This window comes from Staurois parvus, unplaced genomic scaffold (genome assembly GCF_062004578.1).
Source record: "Staurois parvus isolate SC_StPar_1 unplaced genomic scaffold, SC_StPar_1.0 ptg000099l, whole genome shotgun sequence".
Classification (NCBI taxonomy): Eukaryota; Metazoa; Chordata; class Amphibia; order Anura; family Ranidae; genus Staurois; species Staurois parvus.
Window position 1 is genome coordinate 944936 of NW_028317895.1, and position 21408 is coordinate 966343.

Consider the following 21408-nt stretch of genomic DNA (forward strand, 5'->3'; position numbering starts at 1 on the left):
ATAAATCTACACAATGTTATCACCTTCATATTTTTCTCACTTCTAAGCATTACAGGCATGAAAATGGTATAAATAGGTTTTTAGAAAAAATTAAAAATTCAATGTACTGGAATGTAGTGACTTCACAAGGCCTAAATGCTTTGTTCACACAGGCTGTAGCTTGTATAAGAGCAGCATGTACAGCAAGCTTTGTTGAAGCCCTTGAAGTTTCATGGGAATGCTAAACACGAATCCTAATAGGATTGCTGACTGTCACTTTAAAAAAGTGATTAGAGGGCTTCAGGAAGTTTCAGCACTACATGAAGTATGCTGAAAGCCTGCTGAATATTGCTTAAGTGACAGTCAGAACTCCCATTAGGATCAGCATTTAGCATCTCAAACTAGAACTGAAAAGTTCTTTAAAGGCTTTCATTAAGCAGCTCTAATCTTACTTTGCTTCACTAAAGCATGCTGCATACACTGCTCTTTCACAAGCTAAAATCCATCTGAACAAACCCTTATAGGAAACCTTTACTGAGAAGTACTAAAGCCACCATTACTCATCATTTTCTACAAATCCCAGGTATCCGAACGGCTCTCGATTTAATACTTTTGGTCACTGACCTGGAATAAGCACACAGATCAGACTAAAGTCAAATACTTTGACGCACTGACCTGGAACAAGTGCGCAAATCAGGAGTTCTGACTTCACCGCTTTCAAATGTACATGATTGTTCTAGGTCAGTCCCTAAAAGTATTACATTCATTGGATTAGCCAGGTAATCAGCATGTTCAAAAGATTACAGTATGTCAGCAACAACAGCCTCTGTATTCTCTCAGTACACGTTCTAATGGGTTTGCGGGTTTAAACAGCAGTATAAGCTTAAAAGATATGCAGTTATAGACCCAGAACAGCAATACACAGCAGACTGGGGAGGAGAGTGTGATCTATTGGATCAATACTGCCTTGTCATAAGTAGAAGAATTGTATTTTATATTCTTTTGCTAAGATACATTACAAAACACAGTAAATATGAAAGCATTACTGTAATGAAGGGGTTGAATCACCAGAGGAGTTTCGGAAGTCTGCAGCTACATGTGAAAATTACTAAATTCCAAGGATACTTGTTCTGATTGCTTTAGTAGACTCAAAATGAAACACAAAACTGACAAAGTGACCAGTCCAATGAGCTTTTACTTGATGCTGTTATTTGGAAGGTGTTGGATATGGATTTAAAAATTGACACAAAGCTTATGGAAAAAGTTTACAAACGTATCTGTAATTAGGAAACAAAAATACAGGAAATATACAAACTTTTTTCAGCTCTAGGAACTGCTCATTTATATCCTGATTTGCCTTCAATTCAGTGCAAAAGTCATGGTTCAAGGCCAACTCCACTCAAAAGTGCCACTTCAGCTTCGGGTGGTTGCTGGTTGACTGATCCACAGGCTCCCTCTTGTCTCTCTGGGATGATGATGATGGCTCCACAGTTCACCAAAAATCCTAATTTCCAATGATTGCCAACAGCTATTACAAAGCAAGATAATGGTGCCATATTGGATTCTTCATGATGTAGAACCAATTGTATAATCCATTTTGTTGGAGGAAACAACTGCTGCAGGGAAATCACCCTATTTGACTTCAAAAGTCATAAGATGCTATTGGGCAATTCAACCTATTGGCATACAACCAAACCGGACAGTAATTTAGTGTGGAGTTTACATTTTGTTTGTTTTTTTTTTTCCTTAATGCAAAGTCTACTTTGTATTGAACATAGAAATATATGTAACCCAGGGAACACAGTTAGTGCTGCATATTTAGCATGTTCTCTTGGAAATCAGTTGCAACTACTATTGGCGAAGTCAGGTGCTCAATGTTTACAGAAATTCACTTGGTGGGCTTTATATTCTGATACCCGTTATCAATTCCCAGCATGTGCCTCGCTGCAATCGTACAGCTAGATCATCAAAGCTGCTGTAAAAGGGCTGACTAAAACAGAAAAATCAGCACAAAATGTAACATTTTGCCAATGGCAACCCAACAGGTTTTACTTTATGGAACATTTAAACAAGAATTGCACCATGGGCAACAACAGTTTTGCACTCAATTTCTTTTAACTTTCAATGCAACAGCTCCATACTGTCACTACATCTTTACTAACTTACTCTTTATTAAGACATCTAAGGCATTGTCTTGTGATAAATAAATCTTATCACAAGGACAAATGCTTAATTTCTATCAAGTATTGGCTACCAGAAGGCACTGACAAAGCCCAACTATCTACTGCAGAGTATTTATTGTATATATGTTCTTCCTGGTATCTTAATTGAATACCTTGAGACTGAAAGAAGAATGTCAGTCAGGCCAAAGAGAAGTGTTACTAAACCCAGGACCCTGCATTCACTTTATCTTGTCTCCCACTATACATAGAAAATGAAAATGCAATTAATTTAGTAAATATAAACTGCTAAATACAATTTTGCATCAGCAGTTAGAGCAGACTTGTGACTTCTATCAGTGTCCAGCTGAGCACTGGTTAAGGCTTGTAGGAGTTTTCATTCTCCTATGACTGCCCTATGAGGCTGCATAACCCTTGACCCTCTGTCTGGACAGTGCTGATTGGTCCTGTGTAAAGAGTGACTCCAAAGACTCTGTGTTATCAGGAGATCAGTCGGGGACAATGGAAGAAAGAGGATCGGAGAAGCCTGAATTAAATAGCAGTTTTACACAATAGGGAAGATTAACCCCTTAGGTTCCACAGTGAGTATAACAAGCATACTTGACTGCATATACAGACTGATTTTACTGTTGTGGGTTTAGTAACACTTTAAATGCATGTCTGCTTAGTTGATCTTTGCTTCAATTGTGAGCTTCACAAGTCTTTTTCCTGAACATTAAAGTGAACCTGTCATATGCTCAATGCTAACTTCATCAATCCACAGTGCTTAGTACACAGAGTCAAAGTTGTTGTCCCATTTCCTTTTATGTTTGTTTAGAATTGGTCATTAAAGTAGAACTATAGGCAAAACTTTTTTTTTCTTAATTTTGGATAGAGTAAGGGAGGGTTATAACCCTGTTCAGATTTTCACCATCTGTGTCCCATTGAGGAGATTTCCCTTTGCTTCCTGTCCAATAGCCAAACAGGAAGTGAGCGGAAATCCCTGAAAATTAGATTAATTTCTTGGGGACCCCGAGGTCACCAGAACTAGTGTCCCCATTGGAATATTTCCCCTCAAGTAATTTTCTGGGAACAAGCCAAAAGATGGGATTTTCTTTTACTTTCAATGATAACGGTAAACAGGACAAATAGAGAGAGTGAGTCTCCCTAACAGGAATACAGACAGCAATAAAAACTGACGGGTGTTGTAATCCATTTCCACTGTATCCAAAACAAACAAAAAAAATGTTACCTTTAGTTGTACTTTAAGCTAAATAACGGTCTGCTGGAAGCTACCTGTGCCTGACTTACACGTTCTCCTTCTTTACACACAGTGGTGTTTAAGTGCTACTTAACTGCCTTGGGATTAGCACGCAGCTTGTGAGTCAGACATTGGCATTCTTCTTCAGAACGGTATCTATCTTGATGAAATATATCCCTCGCCTATTAACCAGCAGCATTGGTATTGGGAGCCTCCGACTACTCAGTAAGCAGGATAACGGTGTACAATGAGGACCCCTAAACATGCTCAGGAGTACTTGGTAAACTTTGGTTGTAGTAGACTCAATCTACTGTGGACTGTTGGCTCCTGCATCCAAAGATAAAATGCAGATATAGGAAAAACAGCTGTTCCAACTGTTCATATAATACATTTTATGTTCACCTGAGGCTCTTCTTTAAGTAGCCAGCTTTTTTCAGGAGGCCTATGCAGCCACAAAAATACAATAAGAATTAGTGATGACTTATTTAGATGTAAGTGCACCACTGTCTCCAACACAGTGTCAGAGCTTTCAGGAAGACATAGTACTAGAAAAATAAGGGGCGCTGCGCTGCTTTCGTAGACTTTCTGGTCTTGAACAAAACATCCACCTGAACTTGAGCTGCACGGATTGCTTTCAGCCAAGTGGTCCAATGGAAATGTTCATTTTCGTGGATCTCCTCTTGGTCTCTCCGTGCCTCCAGCAGAATCATCAAAAACTGATTATTTTGCCTCTATATATAGTCATCTTCTACAGGTTCACCATTAACATCACAGTAATGTATAAATATGGCAACAACTCGCTGGAATACTCCTTTCTTTATCTGCCGAAGCTCTGAAATCTCCTCACCAATCGTTTCCATGCAGATGTCAGCTGAAAGTTGCCCTTTTCGTCGGGGAGCATATATGGTAGCTGGGATTAAGTAAAAAAAATGCATAGTGTATTAAATTACAAGAACAGCCAATAGAAGCATGTGAGCACATTCTACATCTTCACAGGAATTCACAAAGGTCTACAATAGAAATCTGTCACAGAATCACATATCTTCAAAACAATCTCAGAGGATCTCTGTCACTCTAACTACAAAATTGTGTACTTGTTACAAGGAAGTGACACTAAACCTATTCAGAAAAAAAAAAAAAAAAAAAACACACCTCTATCCTGCTCTAATATACATGTCAGAATTCAGAGAATGCCAGCATCCAAGTCCTATGGCAACTATATTCCTTCATGACAGATTTCCTTTAGGACTGCTTTCTAATTGATAATATATCAAATCACTCACAAAGCAGGGCTATATTCCTCAACTCAACTGTACTCGGGCTGTGTGTAATTTGAACGATCTCTGCAACTGCAGTGTTAGAGACGGTTCTACCATAGGGAGTCACAGATCTAAACAAGTGACTATTGCAGTTGTTCCCAAAATAGTGCTATTAATTATCCTAGGACAGTGATGGCGAACCTTTTTGAGCCCGAGTGCCCAAACTGCAACCCAAAACCAACTTATTTCTTTCAAAGTGCCAACACTGCAATGAAACCTGAATATCGAGCTTTTGGTTTAGAAAAAACAACTCGTACAGTAGTGCAAACTAATTAACAGTACAGGGATGACCAGAGACTGCGGACACAGTACAGGGATGACCAGAGACTGCGGACACAGTACAGGGATGACCAGAGACTGCGGACACAGTACAGGAGATGACCAGAGACTGCGGACACAGTACAGGGGATGACCAGAGACTGCAGACACAGTACAGGGATGACCAGAGACTGCAGACACAGTACAGGGATGACCAGAGACTGCGGACAGAACAGGGATGACCAGAGACTGCGGACAGTACAGGAGATGACCAGAGACTGCGGACACAGTACAGGAGATGACCAGAGACTGCGGACACAGTACAGGAGATGACCAGAGACTGCGAACAGTACAGAAGATGACCAGAGACTGCGGACAGTACAGGAGATGACCAGAGACTGCGGACACAGTACAGGGATGACCAGAGACTGCGGACAGTACAGGGATGACCAGAGACTGCGGACAGTACAGGGATGACCAGAGACTGCGGACACAGTACAGGAGATGACCAGAGACTGCGGAGACAGTACAGGGATGACCAGAGACTGCGGACAGTACAGGGATGACCAGAGACTGCGGAAAGTACAGGAGATGACCAGAGACTGCAGACACAGTAGAGGGATGACCAGAGACTGCAGACACAGTACAGGGATGACCAGAGACTGCGGACACAGTACAGGGATGACCAGAGACTGCGGACACAGTACAGGAGATGACCAGAGACTGCGGACACAGTACAGGAGATGACCAGAGACTGCGGACACAGTACAGGGATGACCAGAGACTGCGGACACAGTACAGGAGATGACCAGAGACTGCGGACACAGTACAGGAGATGACCAGAGACTGCAGACACAGTACAGAAGATGACCAGAGACTGCGGACAGTACAGAAGATGACCAGAGACTGCGGACAGTACAGGAGGAGATGACCAGAGACAGCGGACAGTACAGGGATGACCAGAGACTGCGGACACAGTACAGGGATGACCAGAGACTGCGGACAGTACAGGGATGACCAGAGACTGCGGACACAGTACAGGAGATGACCAGAGACTGCGGACACAGTACAGGGATGACCAGAGACTGCGGACACAGTACAGGGATGACCAGAGACTGCGGACACAGTACAGGAGATGACCAGAGACTGCGAACAGTACAGAAGGTGACCAGAGACTGCGGACACAGTACAGGAGATGACCAGAGACTGCGGACACAGTACAGGAGATGACCAGAGACTGCGGACAGTACAGGAGATGACCAGAGACTGCGGACAGCACAGGGGATGACCAGAGACTGCGGACAGCACAGGGGATGACCAGAGACTGCGGACAGTACAGGAGATGACCAGAGACTGCGGACAGTACAGGGGATGACCAGAGACTGCGGACAGCACAGGGGATGACCAGAGACTGCGGACAGCACAGGGGATGACCAGAGACTGCGGACAGCACAGGGATGACCAGAGACTGCGGACAGCACAGGGATGACCAGAGACTGCGGACAGCACAGGGATGACCAGAGACTGCGGACAGCACAGGGATGACCAGAGACTGCGGACAGCACAGGGATGACCAGAGACTGCGGACAGCACAGGGATGACCAGAGACTGCGGACAGCACAGGGATGACCAGAGACTGCGGACAGCACAGGGATGACCAGAGACTGCGGACAGCACAGGGATGACCAGAGACTGCGGACAGCACAGGGATGACCAGAGACTGCGGACAGCACAGGGATGACCAGAGACTGCGGACAGCACAGGGATGACCAGAGACTGCGGACAGCACAGGGATGACCAGAGACTGCGGACAGCACAGGGATGACCAGAGACTGCGGACAGCACAGGGATGACCAGAGACTGCGGACAGCACAGGGATGACCAGAGACTGCGGACAGCACAGGGATGACCAGAGACTGCGGACAGCACAGGGATGACCAGAGACTGCGGACAGCACAGGGATGACCAGAGACTGCGGACAGCACAGGGATGACCAGAGACTGCGGACAGCACAGGGATGACCAGAGACTGCGGACAGCACAGGGATGACCAGAGACTGCGGACAGCACAGGGATGACCAGAGACTGCGGACAGCACAGGGATGACCAGAGACTGCGGACAGCACAGGGATGACCAGAGACTGCGGACAGTACAGGGATGACCAGAGACTGCGGACAGTACAGGGATGACCAGAGACTGCGGACAGCACAGGGATGACCAGAGACTGCGGACAGCACAGGGATGACCAGAGACTGCGGACAGCACAGGGATGACCAGAGACTGCGGACAGCACAGGGATGACCAGAGACTGCGGACAGCACAGGGATGACCAGAGACTGCGGACAGCACAGGGATGACTGCTGACCTTTGGGGAGGGAGGGGGAGCGGGTACCTGAATTTGACAGGTACCCGCTCTTACTTCCGCAGAGTTTTTTTTTTTAATCTTACCTGTTCCTTTATCCAGCCGCGCGTTGTCTTCCCGGCTTCTGTAGTGTGGGCGCTCGTCGGACAGCCGGATGCCCAGTGCGCATGCGCGAGAAGCGCTGCGCTTTGTGATTGGTCCGGCGGCTTCTGGGATCTGTCATGTGTCCCAGGTACCGCCTTACCATTCACAAAGAGCACTGTTTCTTGTGCATGCGCACTGGGGACCCGGCTGTCACGCACACTACAGCCGGGAAGACAGCGCGCCGCTGGATTCTCCTGGCGTGCCCACAGATAAGGCTCGGCGTGCCGGCTGTGGCACGCGTGCCACGGGTTCGCCATCACTGTCCTAGGAGATCCAGCATCTGTATACTCCTTATGGACTACAGCAAATGTCCGCCTACTGACTCAGCAATATCTCTTCTCACGATCTATAGCCAAAATAGATTCTCATTTTACTAGAGTAGGGAAAAAGTAGAATTGTGGTCACCAAAGGGTTGCAAATACTGTTCTGTATATGTAACGCTAAAGAAGACTGTAGAGTGCAAACATCCTGGAAAAAAATGATAGAGACAAGTGGACACATATACACTCAAATACATATGTATGCCACTGTAATCAAGGAAGAAGCTAATCGAGTGTGATCTGTGCTTCATTAGCTTTAATGAAGGGCAAATCTCATTAAAAGGGCAAGTCTCATTAAAAAGAACCTTTGAACACTTTTGGAACTCTATGCGATACAAAATAGTTTATTGATATAATAAATAAGGGTCAAAAATAAGGTTACACCCACGCATGTAAAACCCAGCCCCAAAAATATATTGAGCCCCACCTTTCCTCATACACACGAGCATAAACACACATCAGGGGTGCTACTTACAAAAAGATTAATTGCACTGCACATTACATATTGCTATGCACACCAGAAAGCAATAATTTTAGGACCATTATTCATGGTTAACTCTATACTGATGACATGTAGGGTATTTTAAATCATCATCTATGGAAATATAAGGTACCGATGTTTGCTGACGTTTCACGAGCAAATGCATCATTAAGGCAATAATAACTACAGAAAAAAACATTGAGTGGAAACAGTGTAATTTTTCAAACAATTACTTTGCCTAGAATATGTAAATTCAGATTTTTTTTTACTCTTTAAGAAACCATATGAGGTCAGTACTAGCCTTTCCAACTTCCCCCAGCAGCTATCCTAAGGCCTCATTCACACAGGCGTACTTAAATGTACATCTTTATGAGAGCTGTGTTTTGCCTGCATGGGATGCACAGGTGTTTCCTTTATCTGCGTGCAGGAAGTCCCATTCATGTTAACTGCGATGCAGCCACTGCACGGACACAATCGCTGCTTCCAATGTGTCATCCATGTGGGCACGTCCCCAAACACACATGGTCTGCGTTTGGGGACACGCAATCACACAGATTAACTTGGGAGCAGTGGCTGTGTCTAAGCAACTACTGTGTCCCAATTGACATAAATGGCACTGCCTGCATGTGGATAGATGAAACATCTATGCTCCAAATGCAGGCAAAACACGGCTCTCACATAAGTGCACACAAAGTGATACTAAAAGGTTCAGCTTAAAAAAATATAAATAAAATAAATAATTACTTTTTACACACACACACTCGAAAAAGTATTCATACCCCTTGAAATTTTCAACATTTCATTTTGTCATGTTACAACCAAAAATGTAAATGTATTTTGTTGGGATTTTATGTGATAGACCAACACAATTGTGAAGTGGAAGGAAAATGATACATTTTTTTTTTAAATAAATATCCGAAAAGTGTAGCGTGCATTTGTAGTCAGCCTCCTTTATGCGGATACCAAAAACTAGTGGAACCAATTCAAAAGTCACCTAATAAGTAAATAGAGTCCACCTGTGTGTAATTTAATCTCAGTATAAATACAGCTGTTCTGTGAAGCCCTCAGAGGTTTAGTGAACAAACAGCATCATGAAGGCCAAGGAACACACCAGACAGGTCAGGGATAAAGTTGTGAAGAAGTTTAATGCAGGGTTAGGCTATAAAAAAAAACTATCCTAAGCTTTGAACATCTCACGAAGCAGAGTTCTATCATCCGAAAATGGAAAGAGTATGGCACAACTGCAAACAAAACAAGACATGGCCATCCACCGAAACTGACAGGCCAGGCAAGGAGAGCATTAATCAGAGAAGCGGGCAAGAAGCCCATGGTAACTCTAGAGAAGCTTCAGAGATCCACAGCTCAGGTGGAAGAATCTGTCCACAGGACAACTATTAGTTGTGCACTCCACAAATCTTGCCTTTATGAGAGAGTTGAAAGAAAGCCTTAAGAAGTCCCATTTGCAGTTTGTGAGAAGACATGTGGGGGACACAGCAAACGTGGCAGAAGGTCAGATGAGACCAAAATTTAACTTTTTGCCTAAAAGCAAAAAACTATGTATGGCAGAAAACTAACACTGTACATCATCCTGAACACGCCATCCCCACCGTGAAACATGATGGTGACAGCATGTTGTGGGGATGCTTTTCTTTAGCAGGGACAGAGAAGCTGGTAAGAGTTAATGGGAAGATGGTTGGAGCCAAATACAGGGCAATCCTAGAAGAAAACCTGTTTGAGTCTGCAAAAGATTTGAGACTGGGGCGGAGGTTCACCTTCCAGCAGGACAACAACCCTAAACATACAGCCAGAGCTACAAAGACTTGAAAATTGCTGTTCACAGACACTCTCCATCCAGAGCTTGAGCTATTTTGCAAAGAAGAAAGGGCAAAAATGTCACTCTTTAGATGTGCAAAGATGGTAGAGACATCCCCAAAAAGACTAGTAGGTGTAATTGCAGCTAAAGGTGGTTCTACAATGTATTGATTCGGGGGGGCTGAAAACAAATGCACACTACACTTTTCACATATATATTTGTAAAAAATGTTGAAAACCATTTATCAATTTCCTTCCACTTGACAATTATGTGCCACTTTGTGTTGGTCTATCATATAAAATCCCAATAAAATACATTTATGTTTTTAGTTTTAACATGACAAAATGTGGAACATTTCAAGAGGTAATCCTCTTCTCAGGTCCACCACCGGCATGTCATGTGAGGATGGGGAAGATGTGCATAAATAGCCTTATATAAATTTCACCAAGCATAAATGGTAAGTACAACCTACTTAGTCTTTAATATATTGGAATACATATGTAAGTTTAAATATTCAATTGCTTGTCTTGTTCAAGAACAGCATGCATTAACAAATGTGGCCATGAATTCTGATTTCCCATCCATTGCCTCAATAACTCAACAAATACTGAGTGGCTACTGGTTGGCTGATAAGGTCTGGGTGACCTGTGTGCTGGCACCTTTTACAATGACTAGCCTAAGCACAATACTGTTTACTAGCTTACTTTTTTCATCATCCTCAAAGTCATATCTTGCATAGCTGTTCGGTTCAGCAGTTCTAAGCGAGCGAAGCCATGGAAAATCTGTGATCATGGAGTATGGAGCACCATCTACAATGCCTAGAGGAAGAATGGAAAAGTTAGCTAGCATTCAAAGTTACAACCATATAAATCAACTGAAGTTAAATGGCAACCTAATGTTACTTTCGTGACAGGTTTCCTTTAATGGATAAGATCAACTTTGTTTACCTTTTTTTTTTTTTTCTAAATTCCAGCCCCCGTGTACCAATATAGCAATAATGTGCTTCTTTTGCAGAAATTCAAAAGCTTTCCATTTATTTTACCCATCTTTATCTCACTGTCCAGATGGCTGTATAACAAAAAAACAAAAAAAAAAAACAAAAAAAAAACAAAAAAAAAAAAAAAGGTTCTCCATTACTTCTGTCTTACTTCCTGCAGAAACTTTAGGTCATGGCACAGGAAGGAGTTGACAGCTGGGGGGCGTGTCCAAGATGGCGCCGGGAGCAGACGCTTCTTTCTGAAGCTCCGGCACCCTAATCCTCCATCCGTTACCATCCGGGATACGGAGGCTGCCCACAGCGGATCCCCAGCTGCCCAGACACCATCTGACATCTGAGGAGGGGTGTCGAGTCGCTCTGCCCCTTCTCTGAACATCTGGGGCGCGGGGCGGATTGAGGCCTACCGCGGCGTGTGAAGCCGCGGTGTTTCCTAGATCCGCGGCTGGAGCGGATCGCCGTTGCGGCCGGACTGCCGCCCTATCGCCTTGCCCGCCAACCCCTGGAGTCCCCTGGAGTCAGTCCGCTATTGGGGCAGGTTGGGTGGGCTCCTAGGGTCCTCCTGGTGGCCTGGTGGACTGTGCTGTGTCCCTGCAAGATCCCAGCAGGATACTGGAGGTCTGACCTGCTACAGGAACGGTGCTGGCTGGGAGAAGGCATCCTCCTGCATAGTCCCCTTCCCCAGTGGATAAATCAGGGGTGTCTGGGATATCTTCTGGCAACCTCTACACAGTCTGCATACCTGGCCTATATATCATAACATCTATATTTCACTGACTGTAACATTATGTTGAACCTTCTGTGAATACCTCCCCGGTGGGGGACACGTACACGAACCAAGGGGGAAAATGCCAGAGTGACCTCCTTGGGCCGCGCCACCGTGACATTCTTCTCGGCCATTGGGCTTCTACACCCTAACATTACACTTCAATAGTCTGGGGGTGACTTGGAAATCTGTAGACCGCTTTTGGAAATGCACCGCACTCCCCGCACTAAACTTAAACACCGGGCCAAACAGCAATCCCCTTTACAAGGCCACATTGCCAAGTTGATACCTAGCCCGCCTGAGCCTGATGATACCACCCAACTTCCAGGGGACCCCGAGTCTGATGGCGATAGCGGCAATTTCCGTCGGGGATGGTCGATCCTCTTGAACATCATCCCAAAGCCTTACTACACAAATTCCATGCTATAGTGCGAGAGGAGATTACTGTTGCTTTGCGTAAATTATCTTCTGATCTGGCGAGAGGCCTAAAAGAGCTGGGTCTCCGCGCCCACCAATTGGAACAACGCATGGATCTGGCAACTACAGTCCTGGAGGGTCATGAACAAGAAGTGGAGGATCTACATGCTGAGCTGGATACTTTGAAAGATAAGCTGGAGGATGCTGAGAATAGAGCTCGCAGGGATAATCTCCGCATCCGTGGAATCCCGGAGGCAATCACCGATTTGCAGGGCACTGCAACTGCCCTTTTCCAGGAGCTGGCCCCTGAGATTCCTCTGGAGCGTCTGGAGTTTGATCGTATCCATAGAGCTCTAGCACCTAAGTCCACGGAGGGTCCTCCCAGAGACATTATTAAATTTCACTTCTATCGCACTAAGGAACGTCTACTGCAGGCAGCTCGGAATCATTCGGCTTTGGAGTTTCAAGGTCATTCTGTCCATCTATTCGCGGATCTGTCCCCAGTCACGATTGCCAAACGTCGCACCTTGAGACCTTATCTTCGGATTCTTCAGTCAGCTGATATCAAGTACAGATGGGGCTTCCCTTTCAAGCTTTCTTTTTCCTTTCAAGGTCGTCAATTTCAAGCTTCTACGCCAGCAGATCTCCGGCGTCACTTTCGGGAGCTCAACTTGGAGTTGCCACAATCCCAGAGTGAGGAGACTTTACTACCTACGCATCATCAAAATTCTCAGTCTTTGCTTAAATCTCCTCCTAGTCAAAGCGGTTCACAGGCTCTTCGATCCTTACAGGCCCAGCGCTTTCAAGAAATCTCTGCGACCTGATGTTTATGTAGCTTAGTCCCATGTGTTTTTTTTTTTTTTTTGTCTCGCCGCCACTCTCTGGACTTGAATTTAGATTTGTTCAGGGATTTTACATTTCCGTGTGCCATATCTCTTCCGGACAAGAGTGGATGTTACTTTTCTCTGCATTTATTGTCCTGCGAGTTTTGGATTGCCTATTCACAGGTGTATTAGCCTTAGTTGTTTGTATAATGTTTATATATTCTATATCAATGCCGAGTTGTTCCGGTGGAGGGTCGTGTCCCCCTCCGAGCTGGCTAGCGGTCTGGTCTTCTGTCCCGCCCGCTACCTAGCCTCTATGTGGGTGTTTTACCCACAGGTGATTCTCTATGATTTACAGATATCTTGTTTGTATATTAGAGGTCTTATTGTCCTCTTTTCTTCTTAGTTTCTTTCTCTTTGTCCTTTGTCATGTATGTCTTGTGTTTTTGCAAATTTTTGTTTCAAGGGCTCCCGGGGATCGTGGTGGATTTTATCTTCCTTCCTTTTAGATATCCATGGCGTTGAACTGGTTATCACTTAATGTCCAGGGGATGAACTCTCCACAGAAACGGGTAAAGATATTTAAGTTTCTTCGGGCTCGCAAAGTTGACATTGCTTGTTTGCAAGACACCCACTTCTCCACTACTTCTGCCCCAAAATATTTTGATGCACGTTACCCTCAGATATTTCAAGCTACTGGTCCCACTAAACAGAGAGGTGTATTGGTTGCCTTCCATAGTAAAACTCCATTTGTCTGTGTGAAGCGTATTGCTGATCCCAATGGTAGATACCTTCTGCTCCAGGGTACGATCCATGGAATAGATGTTACCATAATGTCTTATTACGCTCCTAACGTCAACCCTGGACCTTTTCTGTCACATCTATGTTCTCTCCTGGCCACACATCAAAGGGGTACGCTTCTGATGGCGGGGGATTCAAATTTAGTGTTAAACCCTTCACTTGATAAATATCCGGCAGAACGCTCTGACCCTTCCACTTCAGCGAAGTCCTTTGTACGGACGTTAACGACCTATGATCTGGTAGATTTATGGCGTGAATTTCATCCTCAGGGGAAAGACTACACTTATTATTCACACCCTCACCATTCTCATTCTAGAATTGATCATGCCTTTGTTTCACGTAAACATCTCCCTCTGGTTCGTTCTCTCTCTATCCTAACAGTCTCATGGTCAGACCATGAGCCTATTTTGGTAGTCTGTCAATCTCTCCTATGCAGGCCGACCTTCTCTTCATGGATAATGAATGATTCCTTGCTTTCACTGAAGGAGATTCAGACGGAGTTACATCGTAAGTCTTAGGAATATTTCCAGTTAAACCCAGGTTCTGTCTCTTCTTCAGTAACATTGTGGGAAGCGTATAAGGCAGTTCTTAGGGGGCATATTATCCATATAGCTTCAAGGCGAAAGAAGGAAAGACAGCTTAAGCAATGTCAGTTAGAATCGAAGTTAACTTCCGCGTCAGCCCAGTTTAAACAGTCACCTTCCCCGTCAAATCGTAGAATGTTGGATCAGGCTCGCTTAGAATTGGATCTGTGTTTAACAGATGAGGCTGAGCGCTCCTTGCGTTGGACTCACCAGAAGTGGTATAGCAAAGCTAACAAACCAGACCCTATGTTGGCCCATATATTGCGTTCTTTTGCACAACACCCCAAACCGATATCTTTACGTACTCGTCACAATACCCTTACGAGCAACCCAGTAAGGGTTTTAGAGGAGTTCCGGCACAGACTAGCTAAACTTTACTCTGATCCCACCCGGGCTGACCCTCAGTCTATTTCTGACTTCTTATCTAGTTTGTCATTACCCACTTTAACGTCGGCCCATAGGGATCTGATGGATCGAAATATCCAAGTATCTGAGGTTTTGCAATGTATAGCAGAACTGAAAACAGGCAAATGCCCAGGTCCTGATGGATACACGGCACTATATTATAAGAAATTGGCTGATGTGCTCGCTCCCCACCTTGCCGCTATGTTTAATGCGGTGAAGGGAGGCTCGAATTTTTCCCCGGACTATTTAACTGCTAATGTGGTTATGATCCCTAAACCGGATCGAGATCATTCTTCCTGGGCTAATTACAGGCCTATCTCTCTTATCAATATCGATATGAAGATTCTTACTAAGATTTTGGCTACTCGATTGAATTCCTTCCTTTCTCGTCTAATTAAAAAGGATCAGGTGGGATTTGTTCCCCATAGGCAGGCCGGAGATGCTATCAGACGTATTTTACAATTGCAACATTTGGCCCATACTCGTAAAATCGATATGATGCTCTTATCCTTAGACATCAACAAGGCTTTTGACACTTTATCCTGGCCGTATCTCCTGTCAGTCCTCCATCGTTTTGGTTTCGGCCCTTCCTTCTTACGATGGATCTCTTCACTATATACATCCCCTCAAGAGAAGCTTAGATACTACGGATTTGAGTCTTCTACGTTCTCGGTTGCTAGAGGTACTAGACAGGGCTGCCCGTTTTCCCCTTTACTTTTTATCTTAGCCCTGGAACCGTTGGCAGAAGCAATCCGTATACATCCTGATATTAAGGGAATTGATGTGGCAGGCTCCCAACATAAATTATCGTTGTTTGCGGATGACATATTATTGTCAATCTCGATCCGGGGGTTACTTTGCCTAATTTGCTAGCAGTTCTCGATTCCTTTGCCACCCTCTCAGGTTTACATGTCAACCCAGCTAAATCAAGAGCTATGTCAGTTACCCTCCCACCACCACTTTTGACTACTTTGAAGCAAACGTTCCCCTTCCAATGGCTTTCGGCCTTACCATATCTAGGAATTAAGCTTACCCCGACATATGATGGACTGTATCAGGCTAACTTTCCTACTGTTTTTCATGAGTTGACTGAGCTCTTGTCCTCTTGGTCTCATTTCCCGTTATCATGGTTCGGTAGAATTAATGCAATCCGTATGACCTATCTTCCTAAACTACTATACCTATTTCGTGTTCTGCCAGTTTCAGTACCTTAGGATATATTGCGTATACATCAGCGAAAACTTTTGTCCTTTATTTGGGGCTCCTCTCGACCTAGAATTAGTAAACATATTTTATTTGCGCGGCGGAATGCGGGCGGGTTATCTGTTCCAAATCTCCAGTCCTACTATTTGGCGGCTAACATTGCTCCTTTAGCTCATATTCATGCTTCTCACCATTTCCCCCTGTGGGCTGTAGTAGATATGATGGACTCTCACCCGATACCGCTCCCCTCCTTGCCCTGGCTCCCTAATTCTCAGCGTCCATCTAACCTTAGCCCAACGCTGACACTTTTGCTTCGTCTTTGGGATTCTGTAAAATACTCCGCATTATTCCCTCCGGGTAAGGATAACCCTAGGCAGTTTGTCTGGTGGCAGACACATGGTTTTTATGATGTCCATTCACTCCTATCCCCCACCAGAATAATTTCCTTTGACACTTTGCGTTCTTCTTATAACATTCCCCTCCGAGAACATTTTGGTTATCTTCAACTTCGTCACTTTATTCATACTCTAATACGTACGCATCCAGGACCATACCGTTTATCCCCTTTTGAAAGCCAGTGTAGACATAGACCTCATGCTCCAGGTTTGATCTCCCTGATTTATTCTTCCATTATGTCTTATAGAACCCCTCCGATTCGTTCCTACCATCAGCGTTGGCAGTCGGAATTAGGGGGAACCCTGGATCAACAAGACTGGCAGCTCATGACCCAAACATTATCTAAGTGTTCCAGAAATGTCATTATTCTTGAAAATGCCTACAAAATTCTATACCGATGGTACTATACGCCTGCCCGTCTAGCTAGTTTTATCCCTAACTATTCCCCGGTTTGTTTTCGGGGATGTCAACAATTGGGTACCATGGCACACATCTGGTGGACTTGCCCTAAGGTAAGCAGGTTGTGGATTAGGGTATATGCCCTCCTCCGCACTATTCTTCATACAGACATTAAGCGTAATCCATATGAAGCTCTTCTATTTAAACCACCTGAGGGCCTTCTCCGCTCTGAACGGCAGCTGGCATCACATTTATTTATGGCAACTAAATTGACGATTGCGAGGGCTTGGAAGACTCCTGTCTTTAGCTTTGAGGCTGTCAAAAATCGGATGAACTTCATAATGGTCAATGAAAAACTGACGGCCATATTGTTGGATACCCATACAAAATTTCTGCAGATATGGCGTCCCTGGCTGGATATAGCTCAGCCCTCGAGATTCGACCAGTCCCTTTTATCGATAGGAGGATGGATTCTGCTGTGATCTCCCTGGGGCCCCTCCCTCTCCCCCTTTTTTTTTTTTTGTGTGTGTGTCTGTGTGTGTTGTCCGTGTCTCTCTACTATTTGTCTTTTTCTACTCTTCTGTTTACTCTGTCCTTAAACATAATTTACGGATTGTACCTGCTGTTCTCTGCGCTGCATCCTTAAGGCTATTTATGCAATCTAGATTTTTTTTTTTAAATTCTAGGTCATGAATATGTACTGTTTTTTGATGCGGCCTTTTCTCGGGCCTCTCCTGTTTATTATAATGTTGATGTAGCAATACTTCCCTTTGGAGTTTACATTATCATTGACCCACAAAGGTCTGTTACCCGTTCCCTCCCAACCTCCCTCCCCATCCCTTCCCTCAGGGCACCTATGTAAACTTTCCAGATTTTGCCTTTATCGATGCATGCCTTGCACCAGCTTCCCTTCATTTATTGTAATATGTAAATGTTGGTCATTGAATTTTTGCTTCGATTGTCTGTTCATCTTTGCTTATTATTCAATAAAGCTTTTTGTAAAAGAATTGACAGCTGACCTCATTAGCACCCACCCTGCATCATCATCATCCAGCTGCCACATTTTGTTATGTTACAGCCTTATTCCAAAATGGATTAAATTTATTTTTTTACTCAACATTCTACAAACAATACCCCATGACGACGTGAAAGAAGGTCATTTTGAAATCTGTGCAATTTATTAAACATAAAAAAACACACATGTACATAAGTATTTACAGCCTTTGCTCAATACTTTGTTGAAGCACCTTTAGCACCAATTACAGCCTCAGGTCGTTTTGAGTGTGATGCTACAAGCTTGGCACACCTATTTTTGGGCAACTTCTCCCATTCTTCTTTGCAGTACCTCTCAAGCTACATCAGGTTGGATGAGGAGCATTGGTGCATAGCCATTTTCAGATCTCTCAAGAGATGTTCAATCGGGTTCAAATATGGGCTCTGGCTGGGCCACACCAGGACATTCACAGAGTTGGCCCGTAGCCACGCTTTTGTTATGTGGGCTGTGTGCTTAGAGTCGTTGTCCTGTTGAAAGATGAACAGTCACCCCAGTCTAAGGTCCATAGCGCTCTGGAACAGGTTTTCATCAAGGTTGTCTCTGTACATTGCTGCATTCATCTTTCTTTTGATTCAGACTAGTCTCCCAGTTCCTGCTGCTGAAAAACATCATGCTTCACTGTAGGGATGGTATTGGCCAGGTGGAGAGTGGTGCCTGGTTTCCTCCAGATGTGACACTTGGCATTCAGGCCAAAGAGTTCAATCTTTGTTTCATCAAACCCAAAAGTTTGTTTCTCATGGTATGAGAGTCCCTCAGGTGCCTTTTGACAAACTCCAGGTGGGCTGCCATTTGCCTTTTACTGAGGAGTAGCTTCCATCTGGCCACTCTACCATACAGGCCTGATTGGCGGAGTGCTACAGAGTGGTTCTTCTGGAAGGTTCTTCTCTCTCCACATAAAACCGCTGGAACTCTTTCAAAGTGACCATCGGGTGCTTGGTTACCTGCCTGGCTGAGGCCTTTCTCCCTTGATCGTTCATTTTGGCTGGGTGGCCCACTCTAGGAAGATTCCTGGTGGTTGCAAACTTCTTTCCTTTATGGATGATGGAGGCCACTGTGCTCATAGGGACCTTCAATGCTGCAGAAATCTTTCTGTACCCTTCCCCACATCTGTGCCTTGATACAATCCTGTCTCGCAGGTCTACGGACAATTCCTTGGACTTCATGGTTTGGTTTGCGCTCTGACATGCACTGTTAACTGTGGGACCTTCTATAGACAGGTTTATGACTTTCCTAAGCATGTCCAATCAACTGAGTTTTCCACAGGTGGACTCCAATCAAGTTGTGGAAACATCTCAAGGATGATCAGCGGGAACAGGATGCACCAGAACTTAATTTGAGTGTCATGGCAAAAGCCGTGAATACTTATGTGCTTTTTTTTTTTTTTAATAAAGTGTAAAGATTTCAAAATTAACTTCCTTCACGTTGTCATTATGGGGTATTGTTTGTAGAATGTTGAGGAAAAAAATGAATTTAATCCATTTTGGAATAAGGCTGTAACATAAAAAGCGAGCTTATCCTTTAAGGTAGATGTGTAATTAAAACAAACTTTATACAATGTTTTAATATGGCAAATTTTACGGCAGATGTTTACATAGATTAACACAGTTCACATCATTCAAACTTGATCTTCTGTTCCCACTAGTGGGAAAAACTATAAGCTTGCATATGTAATGCAGCAATTGTAAAAATGCCACAAGCATAAAAATGTAAAAATGACATTAAAATTAGTTTAGGGCTCTTCACACTGTCCTGCGGCCCAAAATGCTGCTGCCCACACAGCATTTCCTGCCTCAGAGCCATACGGTGGGGGGAGGTGTGATGCGCTTTTATCACAGCTCCATTTTTTTCCTCTGACAGAGCTATACATGAAGTGCACAAAGTGACCATACATGCACAGCAGTAGTGTGATATAATGCAAACATGTTGCTCTTTTATGCAACTTAGAGTTAAATTTATTTTCCTGCATGCAACTTCCATGAAAAATTGGCTGCTATAAAAATTAACATAACGTGTGTTTAAAATATGCTCCTTAAGACTTCCAAGTGCTGTGAGATTTGTGGAGTTAACTTTACTATTAAATAAGTGCTTGCGGCACAACACAGAAGGAGGCAGCCTAAACATTTTTAGATTTCCTATCACTTTTTTTCCTGTGACAATTGTCACCAGGATGAAAATAAAAAGGTGAATCTACCTAGCAGGGAGACAGGCAGCACTAAAAACACAACATGAATTCTAAACCTTCCTTAATCTAACATTTTTTTTTTTTTTTTTTAAACAAAGAAAATGTACGCTATATATATATATATAAATATATATATATATAAAAGGTTCATGACAGAAAAATGAAGGATGTTATGTCCTCTCCTCCATTTGGCTGCATCCTTGTACATATACATTATATTGCCAAAAGTATTGGGACACCCCTCCAAATTATTGGATTCAGGTGTTCCAATCACCTCCATGGCCACAGGTGTATATAACCCAGCACCTAGGAATGCAGACTGCTTCTACAAACATGTGTGAAAGGATGGGTCTTTCTTAGGAGCTCAGCAAATTCAGTGTGGTACCTTGATAGGTTGCCACCTGTGCAATAAGTCCATTTGTGAAATTTCCTTGCTATTAAATATTCCACGGTCAACTGTCAGTGCTTTATAAACAAAGTGGAAGCAACTGGGAACAGCTGCAACTCAGCCATGAAGTGGTAGGCCACGTAAAATGACAGAGTGGGGTCAGTGCATGCTGAACACGCACAGTAAGCAGAAGTCACCAACTGTCTGTACAGTCAATAGCTAAAGACCTCCAAACTTCATGTAGCCTTCAGATTAGCACAACAGTGTGTAGAGAGCTTCATGGAATGGGTTTTCATGGCCAAGCAGCTGCATCCAAGCTTTACATCACCAAGTGCAATGCAAAGCGTCAGATGCAGTTGTGGAAAGCATGCCGCCACTTGACTCTAGAGCAGTGGAGATGTGTTCTCTGAAGTGAGGAATCATGCCTCTGTCTGGAAATCCGATGGACATGTCTGGATTTTGTGGTTGATAGGAGAATGATACTTGCCTGACTGCATTGAGCCAAGTGTAAAGTTTGGGGGAGGAGGGATTGTGGTGTGGGGTTGCTGTTCAGGGGTTGGGCTTGGCCCCTTAGTTCCAGTGAAGGGAACTCTTAAGGTGTCAGCTAATCAAGACATTTTGGACAATTTAATGCTCCCAACTTTGCGGGAACAGTTTGAGGATGGCCCCTTCCTGTTCCAACATGACTGCACACCAGTGCACAAAGCAAGGTCCATAAAGACATGGATGAGAGAGTTTGGGGTGGAGGAACTTGACTGGCCTGTACAGAGTCCTGACCTCAACCTGATAGAACACCTTCGGGATGAATTAGAGCAGAGACTGCGAGCCAGGCCTTCTCATTTGACATCAGTGCCTGACCTCACAAATGCGCTTCTGGAAGAATGGTCAAACATTCCCAT

The 21408-nt window shown here is 44.1% G+C and overlaps 1 protein-coding gene across 2 annotated transcripts in view; it reads right to left on the reverse strand.

Annotated features, from left to right (window-relative positions):
- Nucleotides 1-1156: 1156 nt before the first annotated feature.
- Nucleotides 1157-21408, reverse strand: part of FBXO38 (F-box protein 38) — a 100993-nt gene continuing 80741 nt past the window's right edge. For both annotated transcript variants that reach the window (XM_089671105.1, XM_089671104.1), the window contains exons 21-22: nucleotides 10801-10914; nucleotides 1157-4309 (exon numbers count right to left, since the gene is read on the reverse strand). In XM_089671105.1, the coding sequence (XP_089527231.1) occupies nucleotides 4131-4309; nucleotides 10801-10914 (293 nt within the window). In that variant the 3' untranslated portion in view covers nucleotides 1157-4130. The remainder of the gene's footprint in view (nucleotides 4310-10800; nucleotides 10915-21408) is intronic.